The sequence below is a fragment of the Carcharhinus amblyrhynchos genome, chromosome 27, assembly GCF_965287045.1.
Source record: "Carcharhinus amblyrhynchos chromosome 27, sCarAmb.v2.hapA, whole genome shotgun sequence".
Lineage (NCBI taxonomy): Eukaryota > Metazoa > Chordata > Chondrichthyes > Carcharhiniformes > Carcharhinidae > Carcharhinus > Carcharhinus amblyrhynchos.
In genome coordinates this window covers 33,831,347-33,850,799 of record NC_137350.1, presented here as the reverse complement: position 1 = coordinate 33,850,799, position 19,453 = coordinate 33,831,347, and the positions used below count along the sequence as shown (strand labels likewise).

The following is a 19,453-nucleotide window of genomic DNA, read 5'->3' as shown; positions in this document are numbered from 1 at the left end:
TTTGTTTCAAGGTCATAAGAACATAAGAAATAGGAGCAGGAGTAGGCCATCTAGCCCTTCGAGCCTGCCCCGCCATTCAATAAGATCATGGCTGATCTGTCGTAGCTCACTTCCACATTCCCGTCCTCTCCCCATAACCCTTAATCCCCTCTCTTATCAAAAACCCATCAACCCGCGTCTTAAAAATATTTAGCGAGGTAGCCTCCACCACTTCAACGGGCAGAGAATTCCAGAGATTCACCACCCTTTGAGTGAAGAAGTTCCTCCTCAACTCCGTTCTAAACCGCCCCCCCTTTATCTTGAGGCTGTGCCCCCTAGTCCTATTATCCTTTCTGAGCGGGAAGAGTCTCTCCACCTCCATCCTATCCATCCCATTCATCATCTTATACGTCTCAATGAGATCTCCCCTCATTCTTTTAAACTCTAACGAGTATAAGCCTAGTTTATTCAGCCTCTCCTCATAGCTCAACCCCCTCAACTCCGGCATGAGCCTAGTAAACCTCCTCTGCACTCCCTCCAAGGCCAAAATATCCTTGCTTAAGTACGGCGCCCAAAACTGCACACAGTACTCCAGCTGCGGCCTCACCAATGCCCTATACAGCCGCAGCAAGACCTCCCTACTTTTATATTCAATCCCCTTCGCTATGAAGGCCAGCATCCCATTTGCCTTCCTGACCACCTGCTGCACCTGCAAGCTGGGTTTTTGCGACTCATGCACAAGGACCCCGAGGTCCCTCTGCACCGTCGCCTGCTGCAGTTTTTCGCCACGTAAGTGATAAGCCTTCCTACCATTATTCCTACCAAAGTGGACCACCTCGCACTTGCCAACATTAAATTCCATTTGCCATTTCCTGGCCCATTCGCCCAGCCTATCTAGGTCCTTCTGCAGACTCTCCCCACCCTCCGCACAATTTGCCTTTCCTCCAATCTTGGTGTCATCAGCAAATTTCGACACCCTACACTCGGTTCCCTCCTCCAGATCATCTATATAAATGGTAAAAGGTCATCAGTAGATTCTTAATTCCAGACATTTTTTATTTTGCTGTGGTGAGATTTGATCCCAGGTCCCCAGAACATTAGCTGAGTTTTTAGATTAGTAGTTTAGTGATAATACAACTGAGCCATCTCCTCCCCTAAATTACACTTATCATTTGTTGATGGCCCAAGGACTTGAAGACACAGATCCAACGCTTCGGGTCAGAGATGTAGGGGGACGTGGGAAAGGACTTGTTTCTGCAGAAAGTGGTCAACTGGAGCTCACTGCCTGCGAGACTGGTGAAAATAGAGACAATGAATGATTTCAAAAGGAAATTGGATGGGTACTTGAGCACCACGAACTTGCAGGAATATGGGGATACAGCGAGTGAATGGGATCAATTAGTCTGCGCTACAGAGAGCCAACATGGACTCAATGGGCTGAATGGCCTCCTTCTTTGCCTTGATGGCTGAGCAATTTTTAAAAAATTCTCCAATGGAACATGAACATCATTGACAAGACCAGCATTTGCTGCTCATATTTAATTGCCCCTGAACTGACTGGCTTGCTAGGCCATTTAAAAGGGCAGTTATGAGTCAACCGCATTATTGTAAATCAGGAGTCACAAGGCAAGGAAAGCAGCTTTCCTTCCCCAAAGAACATTAGAGCACCAGATGGGTTTTTTTTTAACAACAGTTATAGTTTCATGGTCACAATTACTAGACTAGCTTTTTAGTTCCAGATGTTATTAACTGAATTTAAATTCAGCTGTCGTGGTGGGATTTGAACAAATATCCCAGAATCTGGGCACATTGGATTATCAGTCCACCAACATTACTACTGCCCCCTTTGTTTCCTAATGTTTTGTAAGGATGATTCACCTCCAATGCAGAGAGAGTTAGAGAATTGGGAATGATGACACTGTCGCCCAGACTCTGATCAACACTCCCCACGAAACAAGGCATCCTGGCAAGAATGGATTGTTAGTGAATTGTCCTTTACTGGACTGGAGAAACTATAGTCAACACCGGTCAGCCGTGTGACGATCAAAGGCATGGGCACTTCTGCCATCACCATCCACAGCTCCAGACTACAGCATGCACATTGTACAAGTGTGCAGCAGCTCAGACACATAGCATGGCCACGTGGCAGCAACACCTCCTAATGTGCCCAACACATTAGTCAGTGAAGCACTTCCTATGGGCACTGAGCGAACCAAGGCAAAGACACCTAGTTAGATTTATGTGCAGGAGAGTGTTGAATGATCTTGTTGTATAGCCACTTAAACTTGCCCACAGAAATTTTAAAATTTCATTGGCAAGACTATGGGTGGGATTTTATGGCCTCGCTTGAGCAAGACTGGAAATTCCCGCTAGAGGTAAGCGGACATTTCCACTGTCCGCCCTTTGCCCGCTCCGGCGGACGGGGCGATAGAATTCTGGCGCATATCTCCCTGACCCAGCAAAGCTCCAGTTTAAAGTTTATTTATTTGTTAGTGTCACAAGTGCGCTTACATTAACACTGCAATGAAGTTTCTGTGAAAAATCCCCTAGTTGCCACATTCCAGTGCCTGTTGAGGGAGAATTTGGCACGGTCAGTGCACCAAACCAGCATGTCTTTTGGACTGCGGGAGTAATCCGGAGCACCCAGAGGAAACCATGCAGAGATGGGGAGAATGTGCAGACTCTGCACAGTCACCCAAGCTGGGAATCGGACCAGGGTCCCTGGTCCGATTAGGCAGTAGTGCTAACCATTGTGCCACTGTGCCACCCTTGAACTTGTCCATGGAAATTTTAAAATGTCACGGGCAAGACTATACCTACCTGACCCAGCAAAGTTCCAAGGACTGTGATCAATTCATCCCATTCCATTATCTGATTTGATTTATTATTGTCACATGTATTTACAGTGAAAAGCATTGTTTCTTGCGCGCTATACAGACAAAACATACCATTCATAGAGAAGGAAATGAGAGAGTGCAGAATGTAGTTTTACAGTCATAGCTAGAGTGTAGAAAAAGATTAACTTAAATGCATGGTTCTGCCACTAGGTGCTCAAGTTTGTTGGCAACCCCCCATTTGCTAATGTATTTTTTGCAAGCATGTGGGAAAGTACTATAAATTCACAAAATACACTTATGTAACTCGTACTAAGTCTTATTCAACCATCACTCCTGTGCACACATGTTGAGGAATAACAGGATAATGAATTTCATTGTGCCTGTGTGAAATCTCCCAGTACCAATTCCATCCCATCGATTTGCTTTGAAAAAGAAAACACTGTCTAAACTTTATTAGAATAATATTTGGACAGATTGGCATCTCTGGAAATTTTTTTTAAAATCACATTAGCACAGTTACTGCGTCATTCAGGAATGTAACTCAAGAACAAAAGGATCCTCACATCATTCTCCTGCCCAAATTTGGGAGCTTTGCCACGCTGCTGATAAATGGCTGTCGCGACGAGACAAAGCAGTTTGTGAGGCTGCCTCTTTCCTGGTGCAGCTGCCTTCAGACAAAACAGAAAAATATTGACAATTTGATATGTTGGTTTTGCATCGTAATAATCCAGCTGAATAAAAGTCCCACCAGTTCTGCAATTCACTGTGAAGTCGAAACCCACTCTCACAGCTCAGTAATTAATAGACCTTCTGCCTCTGCCTGGTACTGTAACGACCACCTTCCCAGTAAGTAACTGCCCACACCCACACACCTCCTCCCCTCCCTGTAACCAACTCCTACCACCTTCTGGCAACAAATAATCCCTACCCGTAGCCAAGCCCCACTCCAATAAGCAATCTCCCTACCCAATCCCAGTCCCAACTCTTTATCCCTCCCAATCTTCAAACTCTGACTTATCCCAAAATTCAAATCTTCCCACCTCTCTCAGTAAGAAACTCCCCCTGCCCCCTTCCGGTAACGAGCTCTCCCTGTCCCCTCCCAGTAATTAACTCTCCCTGCCCCCTCCTGGTAAGTAACTCTCCTGCCTCCTCTCAGTAATTAGTTTTTCCCCGTCCTCCATTTCTGGACCTTAGGTCACTTTGTTTACAATCTCAGTTAATTGTAGGGCTTTGGGAAGAGTTATAGAACAAAGAGATCAAGGTTTATAGCTCCTTGAAAGTGGAGTCACAGATGGACAGAGTAGTGAAGAAGGCATTTGACATGCTTGGTTTCATTGGTCAGATCACTGAATACAGGGACATCTTGTACAAGACATTGGTAAGGCCACACTTGGGATACTGTGTACAGTTCTGGTCACCCTATTATAGAAAGGATATTATTAAACTAGAAAGAGTGCAGAAAGAATTTACTAGGATGCTCCTGGGTCTTTGTGCATGACCATCACGCAAACCAGCCTCCCATCCATTGACTCTGTCTACACTTCCCGCTGCCTCAGCAAAGCAGCCAACATAATTAAGGACCCCACGCACCCCAGACATTTTCTCATTCACCTTCTTCCTTCAGGAAAAAGATACAAATGTCTGAGGTCATATACCAACCGACTTAAGAACAGCTTCTTTCCTGCTGCCATCAGAATTTTGAATGGACCTACCTCGCATTAAGTTGATCTTTCTCTACACCCTAGCTATGACTGTAACGCTACATTCTGCACTCTCTTGTTTCCTTCTCTATGAACGGTATGCTTTGTCTGTATAGCGCGCAAGAAGCAATACTTTTCACTGTACATTAAAACATGTGACAATAATAAATCAAATCCTATTTGCTCATATCTCCATGATTAAGTTTATTTATTAGTGTCACAAGTAGGCTTACATTAACACTGTAAAGAAGTTACTGTGAAAGTCCCTTAGTTGCCACATTCTGGTGCCTGTTCAGGTACATGGAGGAAGAATTTACCATGGCCAGTGCATCTAACCAGCACATCTTTCAGACTGTGAGAGGAAACTGGAGAATCCAGAGGAAACCCACTCACACATGGGGAGAATGTGCAGTCTCTACACGGACAGTGACCCGAGCCTGGAATCGAACTCAGGTCCTTGGTGCTGTGAGGCAGCAGCGCTGACCACTGTGGCCATCTGAGTGAAGCACCAGATTGCTGACCCTTTGTAAAACTCTCAGCAACAGGACAAGAGGAAACTGAAGGGAGGAAAGAAATTTAAACAAAAATTGCACCATTCACCTGTTATTGCTGTTTCATGCCAAAAAATGATCTTTTTCCCTTTTTCCCAGTGGCATGCACCTAAGATCAGGGGGAAAGTGTTCAAAGGAGGCGTGAGGGGGCAGGCCTTTTGGCTAAGATCAAGCATCAGATCAAGCCCAAGATGGGGTGAAATTCCTTATCTTGTCAGCTTGGATCTTGTTTGTCTCCCATATCAGGACCATGAATTGGATTCAGATTTAGGTTTTTCATAGAATCCAACTGTGCAGAAAGAGGCCATTTGGCCCATCGAGTCAGCACCAACCACATCCCACCCAGGCCCTACCCCCAAAACCCCTTGTATTTACCCTAGCTCGTCCCTCTGACACTAGGGGACAATTTAGCATGGCCTATCCACTTAGCCTGCACATCTTTGGACTGTGGGAGGAAACTGGAGCACCCGGAGGAAACCCACGCAGGGGAGAATGTGCAAACTTCACACAGACAGTGACCCAAGCCAAGAATCGAACCCAGGTCCCTGGTGCTGTGAGGCAGCAGTGCTAGCCACTGTGCCATCATGCCGCTTGGAACAAGCATGGAATAGATTCAGATTTGCCCGCTTCATTCTGAGCATTAGCTTTGCAACTTTAAGAATAGAGTAAAAAAATTATTTTTAAGTGATTGGTGTCTGGACCATATTTTCAGGTGGTGGTGGAGATACGATAGGAGCATATAAGGAGTTTTTAGATGAGCATATGAATATGCAAGGGATAGAGGGATATGGACCAAGGGCAGGCAGAATGGATCAGTTTAATTTGGCGTCATGTTCAGCACAATATCGTGGGCTGAAGGGACTGTTCCTGTGCTGTACTGTTCTGTAAGAACATAAGAATTAGGAGCAGGAGTAGGCTATGTGGCCCCTCGAGCCTGCCCCACCATTCAATAAGATCACGGCTGATCATTTTGTGGACCCAGCTCCACTTACCCACCTGCTCACCACAACCCTTGATTCCTTTATTGTTCCAAAATTTATCTATCCTTCCCTTAGAAACATTAAATGAGGTAGCCTCAACTGTTCCATTAAGCAGGGAATTCCAAATATTCACAACCCCTTGGGTGAAGAAGTTCCTCCTCAACTCAGTCCTAAATCTGCTCCCCCTTATTGTGAGGCCATGCCCCCTAGTTCTAGTTTCACTCGCCAGTGGAAACAACTCCCTGCTTCTATCTTATCTATTCCCTTTATAATTTTATATGTTTCTATAAGATCTCCCCCTCATTCTTCTGAATTCCAATGAGTGTAGCCCCAGTTTATTCAGTCTCTCCTCATAAGCCAACCCTCTCAACTCCGGATTTAACCTAGTGAATCTCCTCTGCACCCCCTCCAGTGCCAGTATGTCCTTTCTCAAGTAAGGAGACCAAAACTGAACACGGTTCTCCAGGTGTGGTCTCACCAGCACCTTATACAGCTGCAATGTAACCTCACTACTTTTAAACTCCATCTCTCGAGCAATGAAGGACAAAGTTCCATTTGCCTTCTTAATTACCTGCTGTACCTGCAAACCAACTCTTTGTGGTTCTTGCGCAAGGTCACCCAGGTCCCTTTGCACAGCAGCATGCTGCAATTTTTTTACCATTTAAGTAATAGTCTATTTTGCTGTTATTCCTACCAAAACGGATGACCTCACATTTACTAACATCGTACTCCATCTGCCAGACCCTCGCCCACTCACTTGGACTATTTATGTCCCTTTGCAGACTTTCAGCATCCTCTGCACTTTTTGCTCTGCCACTAATCTTAGTGTCATCTGCAAATTTTGGCACACAATACTTGATCCCCAACTCCAAATCATCCATGTAAATTGTGAACAATTGCGGTCCCAACACTGATCCCCTGAGGTACACTGCTAGTCACTGATCGCCAACCGGAAAAACACCCATTTACCCCCACTATTTGCTTTCTCCCCCTCATTCTTCTGAATTCCAATGAGTACAGCCCCAGCGTACTCAGTCTCTCCTCGTAAGCCATCCCTCTCAACTCCGGAATCGACCGAGTGAATCTCCTCTGCACCCCACCTCCAGTGCCAGTATGTCCTTTCTCAATCCTTTCTACGTTCTATGTACTTGGTGATCAGATCAAAGAGCGGTCAGGCTGAATTTGAAAGCGGGAAAAGAAATTGGCCTAAAACGTACTGCGCCTAGATGCTGCACGCACGAGTTACTGGTCCTTGTTTGTGTTGTGTGTGAATTCACCCGATGCGGCTCAGATTCAGTCTCCAGCCCGTGCCTTTTTCCTCTCATCATCAGCAAGTGACTGCAATCTTTTCACTCAGGCCATGTATTAAATTAAAAGCAAACACTGGCCCGTTGTCATGGTGTTATATTACAGCATTATTGGTTTCTGTGGATGGAGGAGCCTAATTTACTCAGCTCCCTTCACGTTCAATAAATAAATAAATAAAATACAGGAACAAGAGCTAGCTTAATCATTATAACCAGCTCATATTTCAGTATCCTGCTTTATTGTGTCAAAGTCCATCAAATTCTCAGAATTTCAGAGGCAGCTCCTGTGTGTGTTGAATATTGTGGCTCCCTGAGCAAGGTCCAATCTATAAAGCTGGACCGTGCTTGCGTCTGTGTGGCCTGCAGACAGCGAGTGCATGTGCAGCATATAAAACACCTCACCAAATGATAAAGGTTATTCTCCTTTCCCGGGTTGTGAGGTTTCGCTAAAACAAGCATTCTGCTGTTGTCCGTCTCATGTTTTTAAATCACAAACCGTTGCCAAGGCTGCGCTGCGATGTCTACTCACACTTGCCCAGACTGGTTATCCTAACAAGATGGACACGGTGAGGTAGGTTGGGAGATGAGGCAGGAGGGGCAATCTGAAACCCATTCTCAATGGAGCTGATGGGGGTCCTTATTAAAATGACATCACTGAGGTTCTGCTACGATTTTAGCCAGAGGCGTGAGTTGAGGGAACATTAGTGGCTTACCCTCTGGGCTAAAACATGGAGGATAGAGGTTTGGTAAGATGTGTATTTGAGGTTCCATCACATGGCATTACCCCATCCCCCAATCTCCCCTTCCCCCCCCACTCCAAGCCCAGCAGCCCCACCCTTAGACTCCGGTCACTGGCTATCCAGCATGCCCACCCACATGATGCATCTCCTCCCTTCACCAATTGGCAAACAAACAATCCCTTCATGACTTCATTGGTTGACTGAAGCTGCCTTTTCTTTCCAAACCCCCTAGGTGCGGGTTATGTTGATTGATTATGTAGGGGTATCCACATTCCAGTGCATTACTGATCGGTTCTTGTCAACCAGTCAACAGCAGCAAGTTGGAAAGGATTAGTTGGCTTCTTTCCAATGCAAAATAAGCCCCTACACCTCAGACAGAACATGATAATTAATCACATTATCTGCCTAGGTTAGTGAGATAGAATGGTTTCTTATTTTAGATTTCAGCTGGAAGAGGCCTAGAAAAATTGGATAGTTGTATCCTCTGACCAACAGGCACAGTAACAGCCCATTCAGCCCCACGAGCATGTGCTGCCATTCAATTATTTTGTGGCTGATGTTATTGAGTTGAGGGTGAATCGATGTCATGCAGGTTGACATCTAAGCCCCAGGCCTTCTGGGAACATTGTAGCACACTTCCTATAAAACTGGCAAAAACTTGGTGCACACACACCCCATCCCAACCTAGGAGAGACTAAGTCAGTTAGGATTATGTTCACTGGAGTTTAGAAGAATGAGAGGGGATCTCAGAAACTTTCAAAAATCTCACAAGGTTAGACAGGGTAGATGCAGAAAGAATGTTCCCAGTAGTGGGGGAGTCCAGAACTAAGGGTCGTAGTTTCAGGATAAGGGGTAAACCTTTTAGAAGTGCGATGAGGAGAAATCTTTTCACCCAGAGGGTGGTGAATGTGTGGAATTCACTACCACATAATGTAGTTGAGACCAAAACATTGTGTGATTTCAAGAAGAAATTACATATAGTTCTTGGGGCAAAAGGATCAAGAGATATGGGAGGAAGGGTGGATCACGATATTGAATTTGATAATCAGTTATGATCATAAATGAATGGCGGAGCAGGCTGAAAGGCCAACTCCTGCTTCTAGTTTCTATTAACGCCAGCCACTCTATTACCATTGTCATTAGGCCCACACAAAATGGCATAAAGCTTCCCACAGTCTGGCAATTTTTGTACAGTGGGAGGTGTTATACTATCCATTTTTGCTGCCTCCTTGTGTTCCTGCTGAGTTACAAACAGGAAAAAGGAGGCCATTCAGCCCCTCCAGACAGTTTATTTAAATGAATTCATGGGATGTGGGCGTCACTGGCTAGGACAGCATTTATTGCCCATCCCTCATTGTCCTTCAGTGATTTACTGGGCCATCTCATTTCCAAGGACATTGCTGTGGCTCTGGAGTCACATGTAGGCTAGACCAGGTAAGGACAGCAGATATCCTTCCCTAAAGGACATTAGTGAACCAGATGGGTTTTTACAACAATTGTTTCTGGGTCATTATTGGACATTTAATGAATTCAAATTTCACCATCAGCCATGGTAGGATTTGAACCCAGGTCCCCAGAGCATTAACCTGGGTCTCTGCCTGTTCAGTCCAGTGACGATACCACTATGCTACTGCCATACAATTAGATCATAGTTGATTTTTATCTTAACCAGTCCCGATTGGCTGGCACAGACATGTTCCCTGGCAGCATGGCTGGTGAACCAACGCAAAACACTGTTGTCACTGACAGGACCGGAAGATTCCATTGCCGGCAGATGGGAAGTTGCCTCTGGGCAGGGGGGGGACAGGGGAGCGCGTTGATGGGGTGTGGAGGAGGGGGGAAAAGCAGTGGAAAAATCTGCTCCTTGTTTCTGACTAACAAACTTGAATGTCTGAATTTGGTATGGTGGCACAGTGATTAATGCTACTGCCTCACAGCGCTAGGGACCCAGGTTCAATGCTGGCCATTGGGTGACTGCCTGTGAGGAGTTGCACATTCTCCCTGTGTCCACGTGGGTTTCCTCTGGGTGCTCTGGTTTCCTCCCACAGTCTGAAAGACGTGCTGGTTAAGTGGATTGGCCATGATAAATTGCCCCTTAGTGTCAGGGGGACTAGCAGGATAAGTGCGTGGAGTTACAGGGATAGGGCCTGGGTGGGATTGTGGTTAATGCAGACCTGATGGGCAAATGGTCTCCCTCTGCATTTTGTCTCCGGGGGGGTGGGGGGTGTTGGTGGGTGGGGGGTGGTGGTGGGGGGGCAGTTCAGAGGTGAGAGCAACACTCATGGATCAGATTGGTGACTTGGGGTCTGTGGATAATCAGGATCTGTATCCCATTCCTGAAAACTTTGCAACGCAGATGCAAAGTGATTTCTTAGCCCTTGTGGATTTTAGTCCCATTGCTCAACACTGCCCAGTGTCCTTAGAACTGCAACTTCCAAGAAGCCAAACGAGAAAATAATATAAAAACAGATGGCCAGAGGAAGGAAAATTACAGATGGCTGGGGGAGTCCCTTCTTACACTTGTGTACCTACCTGTGGCTCCAACACTTGTATATACTGGCCTAAAGCCACCTCAAGACCGTCTTCATGTCAGTCTGTCATTCAGCATTGACCCAGTGCTCCAGATATCACAGACGGGCATAGCTTGGGGCGTACCAGAATTACCTAGTCGAAATTCAAGACCCCGAGCAGAGAGTAAATAGTCCCAGCAATTGCACTCAAGATGCAGAGCATTTCGAGTTACAAAGAACCAATACTATGTAAAGAGCTGAAGAGATAGATCATTGCTATTTATTGCAACAGTAACAGGCATTTCCTCCTCAATTGAAGGGAATAAGTTGGAGATCTTAATGATAAATGCACATTATTTACATTGTCATTTAGGCCTTATGATTTGATTCTAAGATTCACTAAGGATGTTCACTTAGACCTTCCACTCAACTCAACTAGGGAAGCTAATTACTCCCTCTGCAGTGTGTGAATTGAAGCAGGTTAAAGTGGCAGGTTTAGTGGTATAAGTAAGTATAGAGGCAGTATAGTGATTACAATGATTTGACTCCTCGTTGATTGTCAGAGGTGCAAATGCTCTAGTTAACTGCATGTGCATTGAGCTTTCTTTGAGGTTATTTATCTCTATTGGTCATCTTTTTCTTCCCTTTCTCTCCACTCTCTCTCCTTAATAATCACCCTTGGGTAGGCAACCTGCTTCCAGGCTACTCCCTGGCGAGGTCTATCGATCGATTTTGATTTGATTTGATTTGATTTATTATTGTTACATGTACAATATACAAAGAAAAGTATTGTTTCTTGCATGCTATACAGACAAAGCATACCGTTCATACAGAAGGAAAGAAGAGAGTGCAGAATGTAGTGTTAAAGTCATAGCTAGGGTGGAGGGAAAGATCAACTTAGTGCAAGGTAAGTCCATTCAAAAGGCAGGGAAGAAGCTGTTCTTGAGTCGGTTGGTACGTGATCTCAAACTTTTGTATCTTTTTCCTGATGGAAAAAGGTGGAAGAGAGTATATGCAGGGTGCATGGGATCCTTAATTATGCTGGCTGCTTTTCCAAGGCAGCAGGAAATGTAGTCAGAGTCAATGGATGGGAGTTGGTTTGTGTGATGGATTGACAGACCTTTCGTAGTTTCTTGAGGCCTTGGGCAGAGCAGGAGCCATACCAAGTTATGATACAACCAGAAAGAATGCTTTCTATGGTGCATCTGTAAACGTTGGTGAGAGTCGTAGCAGACATGCCAAATTTCCTTTGTCTTCTGAGAATGTAGAGGCATTGGTGGACTTTCTTGACTATAATGTCGGCATAGGGGAAACAGAACAGGTTGTTGGTGATCTGGACGCCTAAAAACCTGAAGCTCTCGACCATTTCTACTTCCTCCCCATTGAGGTAGACAGGGGCATGTTCTCCACTAAGCTTCCTGAAGTCGATGACAATCTCTTTCGTTTTGTTGACATTGAGGGAGAGATTATTGTCGCTGCACCAGTTCACCAGATTCCCTATCACGTTCCTGTACTCTGTCTTGTCATTGTTTGAAATCTGATCCACTATGGTGGTGTCGTCAGCATACTTGAAAATTGAGTTGTTCTGCACTCTTTGCAAAGAGGAATTGGAGGTCAGGATAAAGTTCAACATCAGTAAGTGTGCACGTTTTTTGATAGACAAGAGTGTCAAGGATTTTGGCAGACGGGCAGGAAAATGCAGCTAAGGCAATGTTAGATCAACCATGATCTTAATGACTGGCGGAGCAGGGTTGAGGGGTCCACTGGTTTAATCCTGCTCTGATTTCTTGTGATCGAATGTTGTTAAATCAGGTGATAGCAGATGGTCTGCCTGCTGTACTGTCCACCTGATTCTCCTTTGCATCGAAGAATATGGAATGGAAAATGGAGCTGGGTGTATCACGGTCGATGGGTGTCCATTTTATGACTTTGCCAATGTTAAATTTTACTCCCTGCTCCACATCCCCACAGCCCTTTGCTCTTTGTCTTTACTGAAAAGTAGGATCTGGTTCATCCCAAAACTGGGAAGTTGGTAAGCAAGTGGCCTGTTATGGAACAGGCCAAGAAGATTCTAACTCTATTCCCTAGACACTGGTCTGTTATTAAGTCTTAATCAGTGCTGAAGTAAGCAAGGCTGGGGGTGTGGGATGAGAATCTAAAACTGGCCTCAGCAACCTTAGGTTGATGGAAAGGATCTTTGAATCATAGAGTGGGTACGGCACAGGAAGAGGTCATTCGGTTGTTAAGTCCATGGTGGCTCTCTGCAACAGCAATTCAAGCAGTCCCACTTTCCCCTGTAAACATTTTCCCTTAAGAACTAAAGTAAACCCAGATTCTCACTCCAGGTATCTGAAAATCCTGTGAGGCAGTGAACATTGAGTGATCTCAGCTGTAAATGCACACATAGTGTAATTAGTTTTCTTTATTCTTTCATGGGATGTGGGCATCATTGGCAAGATTAGCATTTGTTGCTCATCCCTAACTGCCCTTGAACTGAATGGCTTGCTAGACCATTTCTGATAAAGTGTTAAAGTGTCAACCATATTTGCTGTGGCTCTGGACTCGCGTTCTGGAGCCACATGTAGGTCAGACCAAGTAAAGGTGACAGATTTCCTTCCCTACAGGGCACTAGTGACCCAGATGGGTTTTCATAACAATTGCTGACAGTTTCACAGTCACTGTTACTGAGACTAACTTTTCAATTCCAGGTTTTATTAATTAAATTTAAATTCCACCAAGTTGCTATGGTTGGATTTGAACCAGCGTCCCCACCGCATTAGCCTGGATTACTGGTCCAGTGGCATTTCCACTACTCCACCATCTCCCCAAGATAGCCTGTCAATAGTTAATTTTCACTCAGTAGCAGAATAATCACATGGGCAGTTTAAAGAGAACATTAGTGAAACCACATCCAACTATATGTCACAGACAAAAAAAATAGAGGGTTTATTTAATAAATACACATGAAACATACATTCCACAGTGTTAGCACTCGGGTACTCTTTGGGGGCAGATTGTTAGTGGCAAACCTGCCTGGAATACCTTCTATGAATGATCATGGAATGTGTTTACCACAGTAGAGGTAAACAACATTTACAGGGGGCATCTAATGTTGCAGCAAGCAGCTGCAAATGAGCCGAAAACCGTGGCATTTAAAACAAAATAGTTTTTAAAATCACAGAAACAGTGCTAAATAAGTGATATAAAAATATTTAATGAACTGATAATTATGAATGCCTGTTCCTTATCTGCAGCACAGGTATAATTTACCAAGGAATTTAATCGAAGAATGATAGAGCTCAGAAGGAGACCATTCGCCCCATCATGCCTGTGCTTGCTCTTGAGTAAGCTGTCCAATTAATCCCACATCCCTTACATTTTCTTTCTCTTTCTTTAGCTACATCCATTTCCCTGTTGAATGCTATTGTTGAATCTACTTCTGCCAGCCTTTCAGGCTGTGCACTCCTGATCATAACATAATGTACACTCAACATATGGTAATTTCCTACTTAAATAGATACTCTCTGCTTTGCCATCCTTCACACAAGATGCTCTCTCACTGTTACTCCTGTCATTGCTCCCGAGCCTAGGGGAAGGTGTTGTTCACAGCACAGTTCATGACATAAGTTTGATTCTAATTCCCAGAGAGAAAAGAAGTCTTAAATATCTGGTGTTTATGACATTCTATGATCCCACCTCAGTTCTATTTTAATTCCACTCCAAACAAAGCAGTGACAGCAAAGAGTTGAATTGAATCCATCATCAGTCATTGCAGGGACGGTCTGGGCATAAGGGAATGAAGCATTTGTGATGGAGGCAAGCAGTGAACGATTTTTTTTCATATTTCAGGGATTTCCGCTGGTTGTGAAGGTTATTGCCGTGTGAGTTTGAGAAGAGTGCACTTCAGCAGAACTCGGGCAGGTTAGCAAACTGTGCACATAAGTGACCCACTTTCCCTTCATAGTTCAGCTTCAAATGATCCTGGAAACTTATAGCTCAGAATGAGGCCATTCTGCCCACCTTGGCTGTGCTGGTCCTCTCAAAGACCCAGCATGCTTCGTTCCACACCTCTGCCTTCAAGGATAAGTCATACCTTCTCTGTCACAAATAACACTGACTCTCTTCTATCAACACTACCTGTGTCTGCCCCTATCTCAGTTCAATCTACTTTTGCCACCTCCAGACTCAACTGTTCCAAAGCTTGTTCCTTATTCATTCAGAGGATGTCAGTGCAGCTGGCTGGGCCAGCATTTGTAGCCCATCCTTAATTGCCCCTTGAACTGATTTGATTTGATTTACTATTGTCACATGTAGTAGCATACAGTGAAAAGTATTATTTCTTGTGCGCTATACAGACAAAGCATACCGTTCATATAGAAGAAAATGAGAGAGTGCAGACTGTAGTGTTACAGTCATAACTAGGGTGTAGAGAAAGATTAACTTAATGCAAGATAGGTTCGTTCAAAAGTCTGATGGTAGCATGGAAGAAGCTGTTTTTGAGTCGGTTGGTTTGTGATCTCAGGCTTTTGTGTCTTTGTATCTGAGAGTCTCGTTCAGCCATTTCAGAGGGGCAGCTAAGAGTCAACCACATTGCTGTGGGTCTGCAATCACAAGTAGGCCAGACCGGGTAAGGATGTCAGCTTTCCTTCCCTAAAGGATATTAGTGAACCAGATAGATCTTTATGACAATAGCTTCATGCCTCAGCATTAGACTTTTAATTCTGCTTTGGTGGGATTTGAACCCAAGTCTCCACAGCTTTACCCTAGATCTCTAGATTATTAACCTAATGGCAATGCCACTGCACCACCACCTCCCTCTGCCACCTGGGCAGAGTTCCTTTCTGTAGCTCATCCTAATCATGTGATAAAATGGCCCATTTTGTTTTCATTATCTGCCCCAAAGTGATGTGGGGATAATTTTATTTTTCAACATAATATTTTTCGAAACATTGAGAGGAATGCACAGCCCCTGAACAATTGCACAGGAAACAGGAGGAAAAGTCTTCCGAATAGAAGTGGATAAAAGGCCAAACTGCAATAAGTAGCTAAGAATTAGGAGCAGGAGTAGGCCATTTGGCCCCTCGAGCCTGCTCCGCCATTCAATAAGATTATGGCTGATCTTTTTGTGGACTTAGCTCCACTTACCCGTCCGCTCACCATAACCCTTAATTCCTTTACTGTTCAAAAATTTATCTATCTTTGCCTTAAAAACATCCAATGAGGTAGCCTCAACTGGTTCACTGGGCAGGGAATTCACCACCCTTTGGGTGAAGAAGTTCCTCCTCAACTCAGTCCTAAATCTGCTCCCTGTTAGACATCATGAAGTGCGTTAGTGTTAGCAATAAAGACAAACAGTAAGTTCCTCATATAGAATTGATCTGGTAAGCCCAGCCTGAAAAATATATAATAAACAAAACGGAGATTCTGGCCAGGGGGAACCTTTATCAAATCAGTACATGTGTATCTCAGCGCACTATATGAAAGAAAAATGCTGGGCTAACATTTTATTAAGGTATAGGGCTTGTTCTGATAAATACTTCCCATCCGATACATTAATCAGAATTTTTCCACCTCTAGACGCTGACAAACTTGATGTTTCTCCAACCTTCATTTTTTTTCCAATCTCTTTTTAAATTATAATCTGAGTAATTTATGACTGCGATAAAAGAAAATTACTGCGGATGCTCTGACAAAGGATCATCCAGTCTCAGAACGTTGCCTCTATTCTCTCCCCACAGCTGCTGTCAGACTGGCCGAGATTTTACAGCAGTTTCTGTTTTTTGTTGTAATTTATGCCCTGGGTCAGCTCTGGAACTCCCTTCTTAACAGCACTGTGGGTCCACAGGGACTGCAACAAGAAGACAGCTCACCACCACCTTCTCAAGGCCAATTAGAGATGGGCAATAAATGCTGACCTAGCCACCGACACCCACATCCCATGAATGCATTGAAACAAAAGAGCAGGTAGCCACTCACATCATATATGAACATACATGCATGCAAACATGTGAATTCAGAGTAGGAGGGGGCCATCTGCCTCCTTTGAGCCTGCTCTGCCATTCAATGAGATCATGGTTAATTGGACTGTGCACTCAGTCCACATTCCATACTACCCTTGATAACCTTTCAGCCCCTTGTTAGTTAAGAATCTATTACCTCCGCCTTAAAATATATTCATTGAAAACCATTCCAAATATTCACCACCCTCAGAGAAAATCTTTTTTCTAATCTCTGCCTTACACAGGAGACTCCTTATTTTTAAACCACGTCTCCCTAGTTTTGGCCTCTCTCATAAGGGGAAACATCCTCCAAGTATCCAGTCTGGTTTTTTTTACAGCAGACAAGTATGAATGAGTTTAGAAACTTGGGCCATAAATTCAACCTGAACATTCACAATTACCAGCACTGAGGAGAGGTAAAAGTTTAAAAAAACAGATACAGACCAGGGCACTCAGACTGGCACCAGGATATGAGGGCAGCAAGGTGGCACAGTGGTTAGAACATAGAGAACATGGAACGTAGAAAAATTACAGCACAACAGGCCCTTCAGCCCACAAGTTGTGCCGATCATATCCCTACCTACTAGGCTTATCTATAACCCTCAATCCTATTAAGTCTCATAGCGCCAGGGATCTGGATCAATTCCAGCCTCGGGTCACTATCTGTGCAGAGTCTGCAGATTCTCCCTGTGTCAGTGTGAGTTTCCTCTGGGTGCTCCAGTTTCTTCCCACAGTCTGAAACACATGCTGGTTGGGTGCACTGGCCGTACTAAATTCTCCCTCAATATACCCGAACAGGTGCTGGAGTGTGACAACTGGGGGATTTTCACAGTAACTTCAATGCAGTGTTAATGTAAGCCTACTTGTGACAATAATACACTTCTAAAAATTACAACTGAACAGCAAAGATCTGAACTGGTGTCACCAGCAAAATAGACCAGACCCAGAACCTAAAGATCAGATTAATGCTGTTTTCTTGATGAAGAACAAGAAGGACCAAGAGAGAGACAGTTATATAGATAGACAGGCACACACACATACATACACACAATGAAACATGGAGATATAAAAAGCAGGGCACACAATTTTCTTTGTCCTGTATTATTGCACAGACATTATTAACCTCCAAATGCAAATTTCATACCGTTGTTCCAAAATTAAAAATCAGAAGTTTGTACCAAGATGAAACGAGATTTACATGAAAGAATGAACCAAACGCACACTGGAGTGTGTCGGGGTTTTTAACTACATGTGAATTAAACATGCTTGCAGGAAAAATGTACGAGGGACGGCGAGGGGGGTGGTTTTGCAAATCTGCAGATATATATTAGCATTTATGAAGGCGACCACAAGATACGGTTGCTATGCATTCAAAACACTGCACGGGGTGGGAGGAGAAGGGATGACAGCAGGATATGAATCCAGTCAGAGGGAGAGAAGGCAGTGCTGAGTGTTTGCAGGCTTTCAGTATAAGGAGGTGTGTAACAGGTCGGCTATGAACCGCGGAACCGCATCTCTCCCCCAAAGCAGCCTAGAAAGGCAACCCCATGTCTGGGCTTTAAACAGCCGCAGGAACATCGCTATCTAGATATTTAACCCGTTTAGCAATGCGTCCGAATAAATGAAAAGCAAGATAAAGGATGAAAAAAAGTATACGTATATATTTTTTACTCCCCGCACCCAATAAATGAATTAGCCAGTACCTGTACGGGAGGGTTGTCAAATACATCCATCTGTATCTCGTGGGAAGTTGATGGTGTTCTGGACATGCTGTTTTGTACCATTGGAGATTGCTTAAGTCACAGGTAGCACATCTTTAAATAAAAGTAATGTTAATTCCCCTTTTCTTTTTGGCCCTCTCACTTTCCTCTCCTTCCCTCTCTTTCTATATGTTTGCCAGCTCTGCTCTTCAATGTGTTGCACCTCTCCCCCAGACAATGAATCTGTCTCTGCGTCCAGCCCTGCACGTCTCCACCTAACTTCAAAGTGTTTCGATTGACAGAACACTGAACCAATTGGAAATGCATTGGCCGCTTGAAGCCTCGCTAACTGGTGGCAGCGGTGGATAATATACCAATACCAGGGAAGCTGTTGGCAGAGGGTGGTCTGGACATAATTAGGTTAGCTCCCACCCCTCCAAACCCACCAACCCACCTTGTCTTGCGGAGAAGAGGGGTTGTTGTTTGAGGTTTTCTTCTAATTAATCCCTTTGGGATTTTAACGGCTGAAAGCATCTCCCAGAAAGCATTCTCATTGCAACACCGACCGCGTTCAGTGTGTGAGAGGTGGAAAAATAAGTAATACAATTCTATACTCGCCAATCCCACTAATTGTGTAGAGAGCACCTCCTACTTTTCTGAAATTGAGACTGAATTTGCAAAGTTGGGATGCTTCATTGAGTCGTGGTAATTGGCAATTACACATATTTCACTTTTCTATAAATTTAGATGGAATTATATATTCAACATAGGGTGGCACTGAGGCAGCACAGTGGCACAGTGGTTAGCACTGTTGTCTCACAGTGCCAGGGCCCTGGGTTTAATTCCAAGCTTGGGTCAGTGTCTGTGTGCAGTTTGCACATTCTCCCTGTGTCTGCATGGGTTTCCTCCAGATGTTCCAGTTTCCTCCCACAGTCCAAAGATGTGTGGCCGTGCTAAATTGACCTTGGTGTCAGGGGAATTGCACAGTAAGAAGTCTCACAACAACAGGTTAAAGTCCAACAGGTTTATTTGGTAGCACAAGCTTTCAGAGTGTCGCTCCTTCTTCACGTGAGAGAGCCTGTTGGACTTTAACCTGGTGTTGTGAGACTTCTTACTGTGCTTACCCCAGTCCAACGCCGGCATCTCCATG

The 19,453-nt window shown here is 44.4% G+C and overlaps 1 protein-coding gene across 2 annotated transcripts in view; it reads right to left on the bottom strand.

The window, feature by feature from the left end:
- The window catches only part of cacnb1 (calcium channel, voltage-dependent, beta 1 subunit), a 260,012-nt gene extending 241,587 nt beyond the window's left edge, over positions 1-18,425 (bottom strand). The window contains exon 1 of one of the 2 annotated variants that reach the window (XM_080213746.1): positions 18,307-18,425. In XM_080213746.1, the coding sequence (XP_080069872.1) occupies positions 18,307-18,387 (81 nt within the window). In that variant the 5' untranslated portion in view covers positions 18,388-18,425. The remainder of the gene's footprint in view (positions 1-18,306) is intronic. The other variant, XM_080213747.1, reaches the window with a different exon arrangement.
- Between the last annotated feature and the right edge of the window lie 1,028 nt (positions 18,426-19,453).